We start from the raw sequence: 17,844 nt of genomic DNA, 5'->3' as shown, positions 1-17,844 counted from the left end.
CTGGATGGGAGAATGGTCAAGAAGATAAGAGCCCAAGGGACCCAGAATAATTTAGCAAATTGGATCCAAGATTGGCTTAGTGGCAGGAGGCAGAGGGTGATGGTCGAAGGTTGTTTATGCGATTGGAAGCCTGTGATGATGAGTGGCGTACCACAGAGATCAGTGCTGGGACCCTTGTTGCTTGTAGTGTACATTAATGATTTAGATGTGAATATAGGGGGCATGATCAGTAAGTTTGCAGGTGACACGAAAATTGGTGGTGTTGTAAATAATGAGGAGGAAAGCCTTAGATTATAGGACGATATAGATGGGCTGGTAAGATGGGCAGAGCAGTGGCAAATAGAATTTAATCCTGAGAAGTGTGAGGTGATGCATTTTGAGAGGACTAACATGGCAAGGGAATACACAATGAATGGTAGGACCCTAGGAAGTACAAAGGATCAGTGGGACCTGGGTGTACATGTCCATAATATCCCTGAAGGCAGCAGCACAGGTAGATAAGATGGTTAAGAAGACATATGGGATACTTACCTTTATTAGCCAAGGCATAGAATATAAGAGCAGGGAGGTTATGTTGGAGCTGTATAAAATGCTAGTTAGGCCACAGCTGGAGTACTGTGTGCAGTTCTGGTCACTACACTATAGGAAGGATGTGATTGCACTGGAAAGGATGCAGAGGAGATTCACCAGGATGTTGTCTGGGCTGGAGCGTTTCAGCTATGAAGAGAGAATAGATAGGCTAGGGTTGTTTTCCTTAGAGCAGAGAAGGCTGAGTGGGGTACCTGATAGAGGTATAAAAAATCATGAGGGGCATAGATAGGAAGAAACTTTTCCCCTTAGCGGAGGCATCAATAATCAGGGGGCATAGATTTAAGGTAAGGGGCAGGAGGTTTAGAGAGGAATTGAGGAAAAATTTTTTCAACAAAAGGGTGGTTGGAATCTGGAACACACTGCCTGAGGGGAAGTAGAGAAAGGAACTCTCACAACATTTAATAAGTATTTAGATGAGCACGTGAAACATCATAACATACAGGGCTACAGGCCAAATGCTGGAAAATGGGATTAGAATAGATTGGTGCTTAATTGGCCGGCATGGACACAATGGGCTGAAGGGCCTGTTTCTGTGCTGTATAACTCTCTGGCTAAAACATTGTAGGCAATGCAGAGAGTGTCCATAAGGTAATCAAGCACTGAAATAACAATCATGGAAATCCTATGGGGTGTTTCAGTGACTTTCATGTTGACAGTGTATGTTTGCATAGATTTTTCGCACCATCGGGCAAGATTTCTTCTCCATGTTTGTCGTAGAAAACTTTTAAACACCGTGACAAAAAAGGGGATCATGATTACACTAACTCTACACACTGAAGAATTCTTCACCTCCAGCAGCTTCAAAAATTCTCCAAACCACTTCATCCTATGATTTCACAAACATGCACCATCAAACTATTTATTTGATCATCACAACAGTCAATAAGCTAAAAAAGGTTATATATCATTTCAACAGTTTTGAGTATAACAGAATATTAGCAGAGAGATTCCCTCTGTAAAACGCACAAGCTTTAGGGATCTTATAACCCCTTCCGTGCTAGGTCCCAAAAAGTTAGCAAGTTATTTTATCTCTTCCTTTTGTGTTAGTGAAAAGCACATAAATTGAATACATTACAGTCAGTAGTAATGGAATCATGCTCTGAAAAGTGAAGACTCGTCGACAGATGGTAGCGTTGGTGGTTACGAGCTGCTGGTTGAGTATAGCTTCCTAGAGGAATTCAGATCAAGAAGAACATTAACGCCAGTCATCTGCAGGTGAGTCAGGAACAGACAACCGTCACTTTCCTTCCTGGGCACAATATCATGAGTTTTTAATAAGTTCACCCTTACTTTATACTTCAAATCCTGGAGAAGAAAGAAAAATAAAACCTACTTAAGTAATTCACGTTAAAGTTTGCAAATGTCTTAGCTAAAGTGGATTAAATTGGTGGCAATGTTGATGAACATTGTGAAATTTAGTTCTGAGCATTGCATCTGAATTTATACCTGCCGCTTGAACGCATAACGATTTTACCTAACAAGAAAGGAAGCATGTTTAAAGGAGGCCATTCAGACACATGTAGCTCTAATTTCAAATACAAAAATCTATGGTCCTCTTATATTATCTAAATGCACCTTCAATAAATTTTGCCTCCCAAAGGTTTTGCTCTAATAATTTACTGAGAAGACATTCCAGATGTTAATCAGCCAGCATGAAGAAAAATAGCGAATTATATAACATATTTAATGGAATAAAATGTTGCAATATACTTCAGAGAGATTAAAACGATTGGACACTGAGCAGACATGACAGAAGGATTGGAGGAGGTGGTTGAAGGCAAAGTGAACATGGTAAATTTTCAGAAGTCTTTTGAAGAAGCAGAAAGAGGTAGCAAGGTGGAGAGGTTTAGAGACAATTTCCATAGCATGATGTGGATATAGTTATTGGAGAAAGTTCAGAGTTGAAAGAGTGAATGACACGTGCAGGAACATTAACCTGAAAGACGTTGCAGAGGCAGGGAGAGGCGAGGCCGAAAGTATTCTTTTTTGAGGGACATAATTTTGAAATTATTGTGATAGTGGACAAAGAAGCAGTAAAAGTTGTTGGATAGTGACAATAGGGATGGTAAACTTAGAGATGGCTAAAATATGAAGTATCAGAGTTCCAAATTCTGAATTATAGAATGTGGAAAGCATTGGACTAATCAAATCTGGAGGTAATAAAATGGATAAACATTTCTGGTGTGCTGAAGATAAGGTAAAGACAACAGTATAGAGGTGAAAATGGGTAGTCCTAGTGGTGGCTAGAATGTGGCATTTGAAGCTCAGCTCAGGGTCAACACTCAAGAAGCTCAACATTATCCAGGATAAAGGAACTTGCTTGATTGGTATCCCTTCCACCATCTTAACATTCACTTCCTCTGCTACCAGTGCACCTTGACTGTAGTGTATACTTTCTACAGGATGCACTGCGTCAACTCACTCAAGCTTCTACGACTGCACCTCCCAAAGCTATGACCTCTGTCACCTAGAAGGACAAAAACAGCAAGCTCATGGAATCACGGCCACTAGCAAGCTCCGGTCAAAATCACCATATTAAATTAGGAATATATCACAGTTCCTTCAGGGATCAAAATCCTGGAATTCCCTACTTAAGAGCACTGTGGGAGTGCTTTCACCACACCGAATGCTGCGGTTCTGGAAGGCAGCTCATTGCCACTTTCTCATGGGCAAGAAAGCCCACATTCTGTGAATGAACAAAATATATAAGTACCAGTGTTGTCTGCATATCCAGCAGAAAAGTGGTGAGTACACAATGCACTGTTAGTATAATTGAATAGGATACAGCGTGGAATACGAGTATGTGAGTGTTGTTTACAGTCAGTTTGCACGGTAAGGCTAAACAGTGACAGTGGTGTGTCTCGGAGTGAGCTGATGGAATGTGTGGATTGGGTTCCATCGCTAGAATAATCAATCATTAAGAGTGGCCAAAGGATGAACGGGGTGGGGGGGGGGGTCAATCCGCTCTATTATAAGGACTTGACCGTCGCTGCAGCCAATGCAATGTGTGTATGTGCGGGTTGCGGACTGGGCGGGACTCGGAGGCTGAGAATCGGTTACTCACCCGCTCCTGGTCACCTACCGCCGCGAGTCGCGAGCGGCACCGAGGCGTCTCCGTTACCGCGGTAACCTGCGTGACATCACAGAGTCGCCAACAGCGCGGCATGCCACCCGTGACGTCCCACCACCACTAGTGGGCGGGCAGAAGAGGAAGTACGCGTGCGCGTCTCAGCATTTTTGGCGGAAAAACTGCGGGGTGAAGCAGATGCACTAGTAATTGTCCACCAGTTGAACCCCAGAAAGTAAGGCGTGTACAATGTGTGTGCAGAATATCTTAACTCGATAATGTGGTGTGTGCAAGTGTTGGATTAGTTTAATACTGATGTTGAGATGGCAGTTTATGCTGAAATTTCCTGAGAATCCTGTCAGCATAGCGGAGTAAAAGAAGCTGAAATCAGTTTAAGCAATTGAGGGGCATAAAGGGACAGAACATATACCTTATTGATGAAAATTAAACGTCGAAGCCACCAAACCATCATGCTCTGCAGGTTAAGCGCAACATCTTTAACAAAGTGCAATGGTGGAATCTTTTCTCTTGTTTAAACAAATTGATTAGATTAAAACATCAAAACTCTAGAAATAAAACACTAGGAATGGTGACTTAAGGTTGCGCTGCACATTGAGTGTAAATTTAAATTTAATGTCCATTCAGAGTGGGCGTACATGCAAGAAAATTACATCCTCTTGTCTTTTCCATGGGGACGGAGATAATTCAGTCAACTAAGTGGTATTTTGTGAATGTCGGTTGGAAAAGGTGCAAACGACGGAGGAAATTAGAATCGCAATAATATTTTGGTAAATCCATTACCCGCAAATTTCCTCAGAAAAAATACACTGACATGTTTCAGGTCACCTAGGCCTAATTTTACAGCATAGAAAGCGGCTCCGAGGGACAATGTTGCCTTTCAAAGAGCTATTCACCTAATCACATTTCTCAGTACTTTTTTCCAGCTTAGTGGAGTGATGTTGGACTAGCCCATGCTATTGGGAAAAAATATCTCCATAAGTGACCAACACCTTTCCAGGGATGGTGGCGCCACTAAAACAAGACAAGTGACCGAACACCCATTTATTGTGTACATGTATAAGTTAAATAGTGGTTTCATTTAGATTGTTTATGCCCCGCTGTGCCCTTCAGTCAGAGACATTGTATAATCTCTTTCCAAGTCACCCAAATACCTGTTAGGACTCGAAAGAGAGCCAAGCAGTCCGAACAAGGGTCGTATCCCGGACTTGTGAATGGCAGTTTTTTCCCCCAGGCCTAAGAGCGGATTCACTACCGTGTCCTTAGATTTAAAGAAAATGAAAATGAATAAAAGAAATGGTCACAGCTACGGGGCCATACCCCTGCACAGTTTGGCCTGTAGCTACACCTGCGGCCAGATTATGGTGGCTGCAGGAGGTGTGCTCTGCTACTAGGAGGCGGCCTCCAGACATTTCCAAAAGTTCCGAACAAGTCATATTGGATTCGAAACGTTAACTCTGTTTCTCTCTCCACAAATGTTGCCAGACCTGCTAAATTTTTTCCAGCATTTTCTGTTTTTACTCCAGACATCTGCCAGACACTGGACGCACCGAGGAAACAGGCGATGGCCTTAATTGGCCTCTTAATGGAGTTGGAAAGCTACCCTCCACTTGTGATCGGATAGCTTTTCCATGCCCGATCTGGCCTCCAGGAAAATGGCCGGGGTTCGCTCTGATACGCTCCATTCCTGCCCCCCTATCGAGACTAAAATCCAGCCCCTCTAGTTCATCTTGTGTGGGGAGCACAGTACCACTAGCCTTCGCTTCGCCATGCAGGAATTCAGAATTTATTTTAATTTCTCAGGATGCAACTCACATTGGCAAAGCCACATTTAATGTTCATCCCTGGTTACCCTGAGATGGTGGTCTTCGGCCTTCTGGAACCACTGCAATCCTTCTGCTCGTGGTGCTTCCACGATAGCATTAAGTAGGAGATATCATGATTTAGATTGTGCGAGAAAGAAGGAATGCCACATATAATTAAGTCAGGATTGTGTGTGAAGTGGAGGATAACCCCTCATAAGTCTATCCTGCACACTCTTGGTTTTAATGTCTTCTATAATAGAGCACTCATAGTATGGTGCTCCATCAGTAGTCCAACCATTATCTTGGGCAAATCTACCATTACCTTTTGCTCTTGTACTTTATGCTCCTAATTATAAAACTCAGGAATGGAAGTTAGCGGAGTTCGTCGCAGAAAATTCCCAGCCCCATGGAGACATCTTTGAAGGGAGGGCAGGAATGCTCGGGGACTTTTGGGGGAAAAAATGCATCGGCTCCCTGACCTGTTTCACCTCCTTGCACATTTCCTGGAAAAGAGCACACAATAATAACAACAATGCACGCGATATCGGCAAGCCTGTTAAGGCAATTATCAATATTATTAGTAGATATTTCTCGTGCGGAATACAATTGTGCCGAAGACATACTGGACCATCACTTTATCTGCAGCTCGCCTATTCACAGGAGATTAGAGCAAAGCAAGAGGTCAGAGGACCATGAGATTTATATGAAATTTTACCTTTGATCCTCAAGACACCCGCCTGCAGAGGCTTGCAAATAGATGCGCTTCACCAATAGACAGATGTCCCGGATAGTACTAGACGGGAGGGATTGGCTGTCTGGACCGTTATCATTATTGCGCGTCCATCTTATGCTCCATTCAAATCAGCAGCACACAGCCTTCACAGTGGGACTGCTGGCTGTCTTTTGCTTTGGTCACTCTGATTGCCCGCTGCTCCCCACCAGACTGCCCACTGTCCGTAACTGGACAGTGACCTACTAATTGGCCACCTCCCATAAAACTAAATCAGTGGGACCCACGATCCACAAACAGCTCAGATGTTGACTTTTCAGCGTTGTGGCAAAATTCAGCCTTCTGTTTCCACGTCATTTGTGCTCTAGTTTTATAGGTGGGAGACATCACAGGGCAAGGAGTAACTATATACGTAAGCTTGGTGAGTTGCTACAGTGTAACTGTTCCCTATACAGGCTGCTCAGGACTAACATCCTAATTGAAAGATACACCTAAACATATGTTGAGATTTTTAATGAGATTTTAGAGAGAGTTTCCAGTCATTAAGACAATACCCTGGGAACAATTCCAAACATATTTTATTGAATTCAACATTGTGGCATATTTAAATATTTACACCATGCATGGACATACTCTTTACAGAAAGGAACTGCATCATTTAAGTAAAATACACACATTGATAGTGCTTAAGCGTCATTCAATGAACCTAATTAAAGTATAAAATAAAATATGCCTTTGGTAACAAAAGTTGATTGGTAGACAAACATAAAATGCTTCTAAAGAAATTGGTGTGAACATAGATTAAAGGAAAAAAACGTACTTTTTAAAAATTAGCCCAACCTTTTTAAATGGTTTTGCCTAAATGCTGCACTGAGGATAGTGGATACCTGACAGTTCAATAGAGATGACTGAATAACTAAATACATAGAGATGATTAAACAACTGGCATTACATAGGAATGATTGAATAAATGGCATGGAGTTGCATTGTGAATAGTAGATGGAAAGAAATTACATTGAGAATGCTGCATAGCTGAACCAACTATGCAGCTATAGATATTTTTCCACTTCATAAAATAAATAACCTCTTCAGTACGAACATTAATTTTTATTCTGGTCTGTGCCCCTTCTCTCTTTCTTTCTTTCTCTCTCACTCTCTCTCTCTCTCTCTCTCTCTCTTTCTCTCTTTCGATAAGATATTTAGTGCAGAAGCAAGGTGTTTGATCTACAAGGTAAAATATTCAATCCATGTATAGGTAGATGTTCAATCAAAGAATATGTTGTTTAGCCTAGCAACTAACTCCAGGTGTAGATTCAGGTCAGTGAATTTATGTAACATGTTAATCATTGCTCTTCTTTGTAAATTGTAGGCTAGGTATTGCTGATGGCCACGTTAGTGCACAAACTGGGAATTTGTAAGACATTCCTTTGTCCATTATTTTAATTGGGGTATTGAACAAGTTAAAATCAAATTGTAGGAACGGACAGAGGTATATCACACAAACATGTTAAGCATTCATCCACTAATAGTGTTTACAGGAATTTCTAGTTTTCTCAGTCTGGACACAGTAATACCATTAAGGGGAGTAGATGTATCTCCTAATGCGTGCATCAGAATATTTCTCAGAATCTGAGAAAAAAAAATACAGAATGGTGAATTAATAAAGAAAAATACAATTCATGAGACATATTGGCACCTACAACTGTTTCTACATTGTGTGATGACAACCACGTTCAAAGATATTTTATCTAAATGCACTCTGTTTTACATAAATATGACTTTTTAAATGCAGTTACTGATATAAATAACACTTAATTTATGTCCACACTGGTCTGATCTGGCTTGAAATCCTGGATTGAGATATATTTGGTCTAAGTACATTGATTTCATAGCTCAAGCTTGTAGCTATCAAGGGAGGGAGTTTGAGTATTGGGCTTGCAGAATTAGTTACCCAATTATGCAGCCTGTAGTCAATCTGTGGTACAAAGTTACACTACAACATGATAAATCATAATCCAGCTTCTGTTTCTTTTAAAGAATAACTTAGAAACATAAATTACTAAATTACATCAATTTGATTCTATATATCCCTTTGTTATTAGACAGGACAGGTTGAATATATCTTAGCAGTTACTGAACAGATAGGAGAGTTGCAAGATAAGTTTAGCAGGCACAGGAATGAATAGGATTAAATGTTAGCAGTTACATATGGGGCTGAACCTAATACACATTTACAATTACTGTTCCTGTCTGGACTGGGCAGCAGAGTCTGCACTGGAGTGTTGCTTTGGGCTACATTCAAGCGATTCAGTTGGAGTTTGGTGAGAGAAGGAGTTCGGTGAAGATGGAAGGAGGTGATCCTTTCATTTTCTACCTTTCCTTAGTAAGAAGAGTGGCAGCCTTGATAAGTGGAACCTGGTGAGTATTCCTTCTCCTTAATATTCTCTAAACCAGAGGAAGTAAAAGTAAAGGGAGTAATTTAAGGGTAAGTCATGGCAAGGTAGCTCAGCCTAATGGAATGCTCCTCCTGTGCGATGTGGGAAGTCAGGGCAATTCCAATGTTCAGGGTGACCATGTGTGTAGGAAGTGTCTGCAGCTGCAGGTGCTTGAAATCCGCATTTCAGAACTAGAGCTGTGGCTGGAGTCCTATGGAGCACCGCAAGGATGAGATCTTCGTGGATAGCATGCATAGTGAGGTGGTCACACCGCAGATAAAAAGCACACAGGCAGAAAGGGAGTAGGTGACTATCAGACAGAATAAAAGCACAAGGCAGGTAATGCACGAATTCCCTGGATCCTTCTCCCTCTCTAACAGATTTTCCATTTTGGATACTGCCGGGGCAGATGGTTTCTCAGGGAAATGCAGCATGAACCAAGTCCATGGCACCACGAGTGGTTCAGCTGCTCGGGGGAAGAAAAAAGAGTAGGAAAGCAATAGTGATAGGGGAGTCTATCATAAGGAGAACAGATAGATGTGTCTGCAGCTGCAGATATGACACCAGGATGGTATATTACTTTGCCAGAGCCAAGGTGTCGCTGAGTGGCTGCAGGACATTCTGAAGGGGGAGGGTGAACAGCCAGAGGTTGTGGTCCATATCAGTACTAACGGCATAGGTAAACAGATGGATGAGAGCAGAATTTCAGAAACTAGGAAATAAATTAAAAAGTAGGAACTCAAAGGTAGTAATCTCAGGATTACTCCCACTGCCACATGCTAGTGAGATCAGGAATAGGAGAATAGACCAGATGAATGCATGGCTGCAGAGATGGTGTAGGAGGGAGGGATTTAGATTTCTAAGACATTGGGACTGATTCTGGGGAAGATGGGAGCTGTACAACAGGACGGGTTGCACCCCAGAAGGACCAGGACCAAAATCCTCACAGCGGTATTTGCTAGTACTGGGGAGGAGGGTTTAAACTAGAGTGGCAAGGTGGTGGGAATCTGAGCGGGGAGACACGAGAGGGAAACAAAGAGAGGAATGAAAGACAGAAAAGTAGAAATCAAAAGTGAAAGGCAGAGGAAACAAGAGCTAGCAACAGGTAGGGCCATAGTACAAAAAATCTGTAACAATGTTAAAAAGACAAATCTAAAGGCACTGTATCTGAAATCATGTAGCATTCATATAGACAAATTAACAGCGCAAGTAGATGTAAACTGGTACGATATGATTGCGATTATGGAGACGTGGCTGCAGGGTGACCAAGGCCGGGAACTGAATATCCAAGGGTACCCAATATTTAGGACAGGCAGGTGAAAAGGAAAAGGAGGTGGTGTAGTGTTATTAGTCAGTGATGAAATCAGTGCAAAAGTGAGAGAGGATATTGGCTCAGAAAATCTAGATGTAGAATTAGTCTGAGTGGAGCTAAGAAGCAACAAGGGGCAGAAAACATTAGTGGGAGTTATCTATAGGCCTCCAAATAGTAGTGATAAGGTAGGGGATGGCACTAACAAGCAACTAGAGATGCATGTAACAAGGCTGTACAGTAATCTACATATAGACTGGGCAAACCAAATTATCAATAATACTGTGGCGGATGAATTCCTGGAGTGTGTGTGAAATAGATTTTTAGACCAGTATGTCGAGGAACCAACTAGGGAACAGGTTATCCTAGATTTAATATTGTGCAATGAGAAGGAGTTAATTAATAATCCTGTTGTGCGGGGCCCTTTAGGGAACAGTGACCATAACATGATAGAATTCTTCATTAGGGTGGAAAGTGAGGTAGTGCAATATGAGATTAAGGTCCTAGATCTTAACAAAGGAAACTACGAAGGTATGAGGCACGAGTTGGCTAGGATAGGAGGGGGCACTGCACCAAAAGACATGACAGTGGTTAGGCAATGGCTAATATTTAAGGAATGAATGTATGCATTGCAACAGGTATACATTCCTTTCTGGGGCAAAAACACAACAGGAAAAGTAGCCAACCATGGCTAACAAAAGAAATTATGGATAGTATTAGATCCAAAGAGGAGTCATATAAAGCTGCTAGAAAATGTAGAAAGCCTGAGGATTGGGAGCAGTTTAGAATTCAGCAAAGAAGGACCAAGAGGGGAAAACTAGAGCATGAGAGTAAACTTGCAAGGAACATAAAAGTAGACTATAAAGGCTTCTATTAGCATGTAAAAAAAAATTAGTGAACACAAATGTACGTCTCTTACCATCCAAGACAGGAGAATTTATAATCGAGAACAAGGAAATGGCAGAGCAATTAAACAGCTACTTAGTTCTGCCTTCATGTAGAAAGACACAAATAACTTCCCAGAAATGCTAGGGAACCAAGGATGGAGGAAGGAGGAAGAATTGAAGGAAATTAGTATTACTAAAACAACAGTGCTGGAGAAATTAATGGGACTGAAAGCCAATAAATTCCCAGGGCCTGATAATCTACATCCCAGGGTACTGAAGGAGGTGGCCATGGAAATAGTGCATACACTGGTTGGCATATTCCAAATTCTGTTGGTTATGGATTTATCCCAGCAGATTGGAGGGCGGCCAATATAACCCCATTATTCAAAAAAGGAGGGAGGGAGAAAACAGGGAATTACACATCGGTTAGCCTAACTTCTGTAGCAGGGAAAATGCTAGAGTTTATTGTAAAGGATGTGATAACAGGACACTTAGAAAATATCAACAGGATTAGAGAAAGTCAACATGGATTTATGAAAGGGAAATCATGTTTGACAAACCTACTGGAGTTTTTTGAGGATGTAGCTAGCAGAATAGATACAGAAGAACCAGTGGATGTGGTGTATTTGGATTTTCAGAAAGCTTTTGAGAAAGTCCCATATAAGAGGTTAGTGTGTAAAACTAAAGCACGTGGGATTAGGGATGATATATTGGCATGGATTGATTATTGGATAGCAGACAGGAAACAGAGAGTAGGAATAAATGGGCAGAGTGACAGGCAGTGACTGGCAGGCTACCGCAGGGATCAGTGCTTGGGGCCCCAGCTGTTCACAATATATATCAATAATTTGGATGAGGGAACCAAATGTAATATTTCCATGTTTGCTGATGACATGATACTTAATGGGAATGTGAGCAATTAGGAGAATGTTAAAAGGCTTCAAGGCGATTTAGACAGTTTGAGTGAGTAAACAAATGCATGGCATTGCAGTATAATGTGGATAAGCATGAAGTTATCCACTTCAGTAGGCAAAACAGAATGGCAGAGTATTATTTAAATGGTGATAGATTGGGAAATGTTGATGTACAAAAGGACATGGGTGTCCTTGTATACCAATCGCTGAAAGCCAACTTGCAGGCGCAGCAAGCAGTTAATGAAGGCAAATGGTATGTTGGCCTTCAGTGCAAGAGGACTTGAGTACAGGAACAGGGTGTCTTACTGCAGCTGTACAGGGTCTTGGTGAGACCACACCTGGAATATTGTGTGCAGTTTTGGTCTCCTTACCTAAGAAAGGACGTACTTGTCATAGGGGCATTGCAGCGAAGGTTCACCAGACTGATTCCTGGGATCGCAGGATTGTCGTATGAGGAGAGATTGGGCTGACTAGGCTGTATTCACTGGAGTTTAGAAGAATGAGAGGGGATCTCATTGAAAGGTATAAAATTCTGACAGGGCTGGACAGACTGGATGCAGGGATGATGGTTCCTCTGGCTGGGGTGTCTCAAAAAATGGGTCACAGCCTCAGGATTTGTGGTAGGTCATTTAGGACTGAGATGAGGAGAAGCTTCTTCACTCAGATGATGGTGAAGCTGTGGAATTCTCTATTACAGAAGGCTGTGGAGGCAAAGTCACTGAGTATATTTAAGAAGGAAATAGTTAGATTTCTGGACTCTAAAAGGTATCAAGGGGCATGGGGGAGTGAATGGCAGTATGGCATTGAGACAGAGGATTAGCCATGATCATATTGAATGGCTGAGCAGACTCGAAGGGCTCAATGACCTACTCCTGCTCTTATTTTCTATGTTTCTCTGTCTACGTTTCTAAGTTGAAACAGTCACTAACTTGTTTGGAGGGTGGCAATATAAGTTATAGGCTGAATTAAGCAGTTAGATATTGGTTGGAGTTTTCCACTTTCTGTGGACACCAGTCCGATATTTGCTGCTTATTAACTTTAATATGTGTGGTGTGTTCAGTGGAATCCATAGTTCAGAAAGTAAAATAATTTTCAGTGTTAGAATAAGATAATTAGCCAAAGATGTCTATTTAATTTTGAATTTTGTTTTGGAATTGAGTTGAATGGTCAAGCCCATTTATTAAACATGCTATCACCAGGGTTGACATATGTATCAGAGAAAACCATGTAAATCAGGACATAATTTTGGGATACTAAGCTTGGGTTTTAAAAGCCTGAACCCTGTCGGAGGCAGAAAAGAATGATGGAGGCAATGAATTTTAGTTTTGAAATTTTGGGAAAGAATGAGTTTGAGTAAGTAGGTTTAGATTATGATTGATCAAACCCACCATCACCCCATTATCCCACCATTCTTTCTTTCTCTCTCGAAAAACACATCTAATTATCCCTTTCATCCAAGGACGATTTGGTTAATCTTGTAAGATCACAATTAAACTATAGATAGATAGATTCAAAATATTGTAAACTGTATCAATTGTTCATTTACAATTTCGTATTTTCATTATCAATTAAACTACATCTTGCTATTGATCATGGATTATGTAATCATAGGAAAATTGGAGTGGATCCAGCAAGATATGATATGATTGAGTTGTTTTTTTTAAAAATTCTGTTCTGTTGTTGAATTATTGAGAACCAAATGAGCTCAATGCAAGAAAGAAACAAATAGTAAAGGATGATGTTGTATCCATGTTTACACTCATGCAGTACAAAGGTAGTAAATCCTGAAGGAATTATGTTCTTTAGAAGATACAACTGCTTGAAACGGATAATTAGGCACCCAGACCTATTTCAATAAACATAAGGCCAAAAACAGCCTTAAAAGTGTTAACTAAAAATAGACAACTTTTGAAATTCTTCCCTCATTCACTTTGATATATAAGTGTTAGGAGGGAAGTTTTACCCCAGCTTTTAAGATTAATTGCAACAAAGGATTACAGTACATGGTAATGGTCAAGGGCTTGGAAGGTGCTGTCTCAGAGAAATCAGTGCAAAATCGCTTCTAAATTGAACTGTCTTTTTCATTCATAAGATTTGGGTGTTACTGGAAGGCCAGCAATTATTGACCATCCCTAAGTGTCCTTGAGAAGGTGCTGGTGAGATACCTTCTTGAACCACTGCAGTCCATGTGGTGTAGGTACTCCCACAGTTCTGTTAGGTAGGGAGTTCCAAGGTACTTACCCAGTGACAATGAAGGAACGGTGATATATTTCAAGTCAGAATAGTGTGACTTGGAAGGGAACTTGAAAGTGGTGATGTTTCTGTGCGCCTGCAGCCCTTGTCTTACCAGGCTGCAGATGGCCAGTTTGAAGAGTGCTGTTGAAAAGTTCTTGGTGAATTGCTGTAGTGCATCTTGTAGATTGCACACACTGTAGACATGGTGGAGGGAGTGAATGTCTAAGGTGGTAGATAAAGTACATGTCAAACAAACTGCTTTATTCTAGATGGTGTAAAGCTTCTTGAGTGTTGTTTGAATAGCATCCATCCAGCCAAGTGGGGCTTACCTGTGCTTTGTAAATGGTGGAAAGGCTTTGGGGAGTTAGGATGCGAGTTACTCACTGCTGAATACCCAACCCCTATCTTGCTCATGTAGCTACATTAATTATGTGACTGGTCCAATTAACTTTCTGACTGCCCAGGGTGTTGATGGTGGGGTATTCAGCAACAGTAATGTTGTTGAATGTCAAGGAGAGTGGTTAGACTCTCCTTTGTTGCTGATGGATGATTGGCAAGCATTTGTGTGATGCAAAAGTTATTTGTTGCTTATCAGCCTGATTCTTAATATTGTTCAGGTCTTGCTGCATGCAGACACAAACTGCTTCATTATCTGAGGAGTTGCGAATGGAACTTAACACTGTGCAACCATTAGCGAACACCCTCACGTTTGACCTTATAATTAGGGAAGATCATTGAAGCAGTTGAAGATGGTTCTAGGAGACTGCACTGAGGAACTCTGCAGTGATGTCCTGTGGCTGAGATAATTGTCTTCCCACAACCACTGCATTCTTCCTTTGTTCTAATGATGACTCCAGCTGGTAGAGTGTTTTCTTCCTGATTCCTATTGACTTCATTTTTACTCGTGGTCAATTACATTGCTAGAAGAAGCAGGAGAAGCTGTCTGATGAGCTGCAAACATCTGACAATTGTGAAAGATTCATAGATGGTGCAACCAAGGTGAGGAAGGAAAGAAAGAACTTGCGTTCTGATAGCATTTTTCAAGACTGCACAATGTTCCAAAGCACCTCATACAAGTAGTTACTTTTGAAATGTAGCCACCATTGTAATATAGAACAAAGTGTCAGCAAAATTGTGAGGTGCCATAACCAGTCTACCATAAAGAAATGAGATCAGATTGCCACTGCAGAACATTCAACTTTAACCCAACCACTTTTGAAGCAAGGAAGTCATAAGCCATTCTATCAATACCATAGATATAAATTGAGAATGTACGGTTACTATCAGTATGCCGTAATACAGCTACAAAGGCTGCACATTTTGAACTGAGTTATGTTATATTAAGCTGAAACCAGCTAAGGCTATGAATCTGCTGATGAATGAGTTTTGTCATACAAAGTCAAACTCAGCTAATATTGCACTGTTGTAATTCAGAAACTATAGTGTGATGATTACTCTGATCATGATGCTGCTAATGTATATAAAGTTAAGAAAATAATATAGAGTGAAAAATAATGCTTTCAAGTTCCCACTTAATGGGAGCATAGATTGGAGAACTGGGGGTAGAGTGTTGTAGTCATCGCTCTGCCCCCTTGAGTACATCGCCCTTTGAGTGTTTGGGATGGTGGAATTACTCTTAGAGAGCAACTTTGTCTTCATCTCTGGTGAGCCTAAGGTTAAATGATTTTTGACCAATACTGCACTTTACTCAGGCTGCTGGTGAAATACTTTATCAATTCAAGTTATTATTCAGGCTGGTTTAATGTAGGGTATCCCAAGTGAACCAAATCCAGCATCCTAAATTAAACTCTAGACTTGTTAAAGGAAATAACAATACATTTCTGTCATTAGCTGTGGGTATTATGACTTGAGAATTTGTCAGCTAATCCTTATTTTAGTGTGTGCTCCAGTCGCCTCATTGTAATTTTATATTTCAACTGGGGCTCAGGCCTGAGAACGTAGATTAACCATTCCTGCAAAATAGGTTATATTAATTAAATAACACGTTCTTTATGAGCACTCTAACAATCAGCATAGTTCAATCAATCAGACGTACCTAAATCAGTCTCTGAAAGGTTTAAATCTCTTGGCATTCTTCTGGCTTTTCCTGTATTTCAGAATGATTCTTTGTGTTTTCAACCTTACTATCTTCAACCTGTCGCAGTAAGAAACAAACTCCTTAGAATAGCCTCTGTTAAATATTAACTATTGCCTAATTCCTTCTACAATCACTGAAATACAACATTGTCACACTCATCATACAGTCTGTGTTATCATGAAAAATCCAACAGTATACAATTGCTCAACATGGGTTAATTGGGTTAAAAGCAAAAAAACTGCGGATGCTGCAAATCCAAAGCAAAAGCAAAAACAAAAATAAAAATACCTGGAAAAACTCAGCAGGTCTGACAGTATCTGTGGAGAAGAACACAGCCAACGCTTCAAGTCCACATGACTCTTCAACAGTTCTGTCATGCGGACTCGAAGCATTGGTTGTGTTCCTCTCCACAGATGCTGTCAGATCTGCTGAGTTTTTCCAGGTATTTTTATTTTTATTTTTGTTTTAGTTATGGATTAATTGGGCATGTGTTTCACATCATCGACACATTTTTCTTGTGCAATCCTTTAAAGAGCATCACCACATAATCTTCTGGGAGATATAGCAAATCAATTATGGATGTTATGTCTTCTGGTTCCCAGAAGTTTGAAGTAATCACAATTTTAGACTCAAAATGCTGGAGTTTCTCCAAGTGCATTTCTTGCAGTTCTCCATGTGGCTGGTGGACTGATATACCATTTCTTGGCACCTGACTACAGTACAGCAGTAAATGTGGCACCCCAGATATACATTTGCATAACATTTAGTTCCTAGCTCTTTACAAATAATATAACATTGGAAATGAGTTCATTACTGATCATTGAAACAGATTAGGTTGATGTGTAACTTCCCATATGTTATGCATTTTCACTTGCCTCATGAGGGTGATGACTCTCACTAGACTTTCGCTGATGCCATCCACTGCTCAGCACCCCTCAGCAGATAGCTTAAGTGAATGGGCAAAAATTTGGCATATGGAGTATATTATGGGAAAATGTGAGGTTGTCCACTTTGGCAGGAAGAATGGAAAGGCAGAATATTATGTAAATGGGGAGAGACTGCAGGATGGTGCAGCACAAGGGTTCAGGGTGCCCTTGTGCATGAATCACAAAAAGTTAGCATGCAAATAATTGATAGCAATTAATTGCAGCAGATAATTAAGAAGGCAAATGGAATGTTAGCCTTCATTGCAAGATGGATGAAGTATAAAAGTAGGGAAGTCTTGCTACAACTGGCTTTGACGAGGCTACACTTAGAATATTGTGTACAGTTATGGTCACCTTAGGAAGGGACATACTCTCTTTGGAAGCAGTTCAGAGAAGGTTCACTAGGCTGATTCCTGGGATGAAGGGTTTGTCTTACTAGAGGATGGAGGCAATATGAAGCAGGTTGGGCATCATTGGAGCTAGAAGAATGAGAGGTAATCTTATTGAAACATAAAAGATTCTGAGGGGCTTGACAGGGTAGACCCTGAGAGGATGTTTCCCCTTGTGAGGAATCTAGAACTAGGAGCCACAGTTTCAAAATAAGGGGTCTCCATTTAAGTTGATCAGGAGGAATTTCTGCTCTCAGAAGGTCGTTAGTCTTTGGAATTCTCTTCCCCAATAAGCATTGGATACTGGGTCATTAAATATATTCAAGGCTGAGTTAGATTTTCAATCGACAAAGGAGTTAAGGTTTATGAGGTCGGGCAGGAAAGTGGAGTTAAGGCCACTTTCAGATCAGCCATGATCTTATTGAATGGCAGAGCAAGCT

The 17,844-nt window shown here is 40.9% G+C and overlaps 1 protein-coding gene across 2 annotated transcripts in view; it reads right to left on the bottom strand.

Annotated features, from left to right (window-relative positions):
- Positions 1 to 6,884: 6,884 nt before the first annotated feature.
- LOC121286234 (peptidyl-prolyl cis-trans isomerase FKBP8-like) overlaps positions 6,885 to 17,844 on the bottom strand; it is a 45,954-nt gene continuing 34,994 nt past the window's right edge. Inside the window, exons 7-8 of one of the 2 annotated variants that reach the window (XM_041203261.1) lie at positions 16,048 to 16,146; positions 6,885 to 7,840 (exon numbers count right to left, since the gene is read on the bottom strand). In XM_041203261.1, coding sequence (XP_041059195.1) covers positions 16,069 to 16,146 — 78 coding nt within the window. In that variant the 3' untranslated portion in view covers positions 6,885 to 7,840; positions 16,048 to 16,068. The remainder of the gene's footprint in view (positions 7,841 to 16,047; positions 16,147 to 17,844) is intronic. The other variant, XM_041203260.1, reaches the window with a different exon arrangement.

The sequence above is a fragment of the Carcharodon carcharias genome, chromosome 13 (assembly GCF_017639515.1).
Source record: "Carcharodon carcharias isolate sCarCar2 chromosome 13, sCarCar2.pri, whole genome shotgun sequence".
Lineage (NCBI taxonomy): Eukaryota > Metazoa > Chordata > Chondrichthyes > Lamniformes > Lamnidae > Carcharodon > Carcharodon carcharias.
Note: the sequence above shows the minus strand (reverse complement) of the source record. Positions and strands in the feature narration are given on the sequence as shown.